The following is a 1,324-nucleotide window of genomic DNA, read 5'->3' on the forward strand; positions in this document are numbered from 1 at the left end:
CCTATATAAAGAACTCAGATCCATAAAAAGGGATGAAAAGGAATGGGTAAAAATGGTCGAACACATCGAGAAGGTGATACGCCAATTAGAAGCACTAGGAGAGAACATGGAACATTCAAGTATTGAACACTGAATAGAAGATAAGCTGCCAGAGTGGATCTTGGATAAGGTGTTTGAACAAAAGGAATTGGATGTAACATGGTCAGTCTCTGAACTAAGAAATTTCCTGTTAAAGAGGGTTAATCGGAGTGAAAGGGTGAAAAATTGCCAAAAGCCAAACACCCAAGCTGACAGCAAACTCACAACTACCAAGTTTGTGCAGAAACAACGGTACAGTCCTGTTGGAACTTCAGCATTATCAACGATACAAAGTCCTCAAAAGGTATCACAACCTACAATTAAGAGAAGGAGACCGTGTGTATTTTGTACTCGAGACCATTGGGATAGCGAATGTGGTGTCTATTCTACGGTAAAAGCTCGAACCAATCGCCTCAAGATATTGAAGATTATTAACTTCCAAACTCTGACTTACAACGATTTAATTTCATTTATTGCTATTTTAAGCTGTGGTCGCAAAGTTTCAGTAGAGGGGATTACTAACACATATTTCTACTTCATTTCGACTTTTTAGCTCATTTTTTAAACCATTTTCATGAGATTTCATTTTGTTTTACTTCTAATACAAATATGCAAACACATCTTTAACTATCAAATCGATTAATTACTGAAAGATGAATCATATTTATAAAATACCATGATTTGACATTTTTTGCAAAATTAGTTTTGCAAAATTATTTTTTTTTTGCAAAATTAGCTGAAAGAGAAATTAACCAAAAATTTCTATAGCAATATGCAAATCATTCAGTATCAATATTCGATTAAAGAACACAGACAGGATTATTCAGTACTGTACAGATTAAAAATTCATTCAACAGTTTAATACAAACTATCTACCAATTTTTATTCATGCAAATATTACATCATCTATCCACCTATTTCCTAATTTTAACATTAAACATATCTTCTCAGTGCAGTTTTGATGCTGAAGATTTTGCCGCAGTTACAGCACTCAGATTTAGGTCTACGGTTTCTTTGTGTTTGGGAAATAATGATTTATGATGAAACCTTTGCGAATATTTGTGAATGTATAATTAATAGTAATAAAAAATGGAAGGAGAAACAAGATACAATTAAATTGTGGTAATCGTATGATTCTGATCATTGCTAACTGTGAGCAACGATTATTTAGAAATAAAGTCATAATTGGATGAAACATGACGGACAAAAAGATTTTTAAAANAAGAAGGAGCCATTCAGAATCTTT

At 32.6% G+C, this 1,324-nt stretch overlaps 1 protein-coding gene across 1 annotated transcript; it reads left to right on the forward strand.

Moving 5' to 3' along the window:
• Positions 1-52: 52 nt before the first annotated feature.
• LOAG_19169 (hypothetical protein) lies at positions 53-469 on the forward strand (the record flags this gene model as incomplete). Its single annotated transcript, XM_020451823.1, has 2 exons — positions 53-119; positions 153-469. Coding segments are annotated over 2 exons (384 nt in total), but the record flags the coding sequence as incomplete, so codon positions are not given.
• Between the last annotated feature and the right edge of the window lie 855 nt (positions 470-1,324).

This window comes from Loa loa, assembly GCF_000183805.2.
Source record: "Loa loa unplaced genomic scaffold supercont3.2490, whole genome shotgun sequence".
NCBI lineage: Eukaryota > Metazoa > Nematoda > Chromadorea > Rhabditida > Onchocercidae > Loa > Loa loa.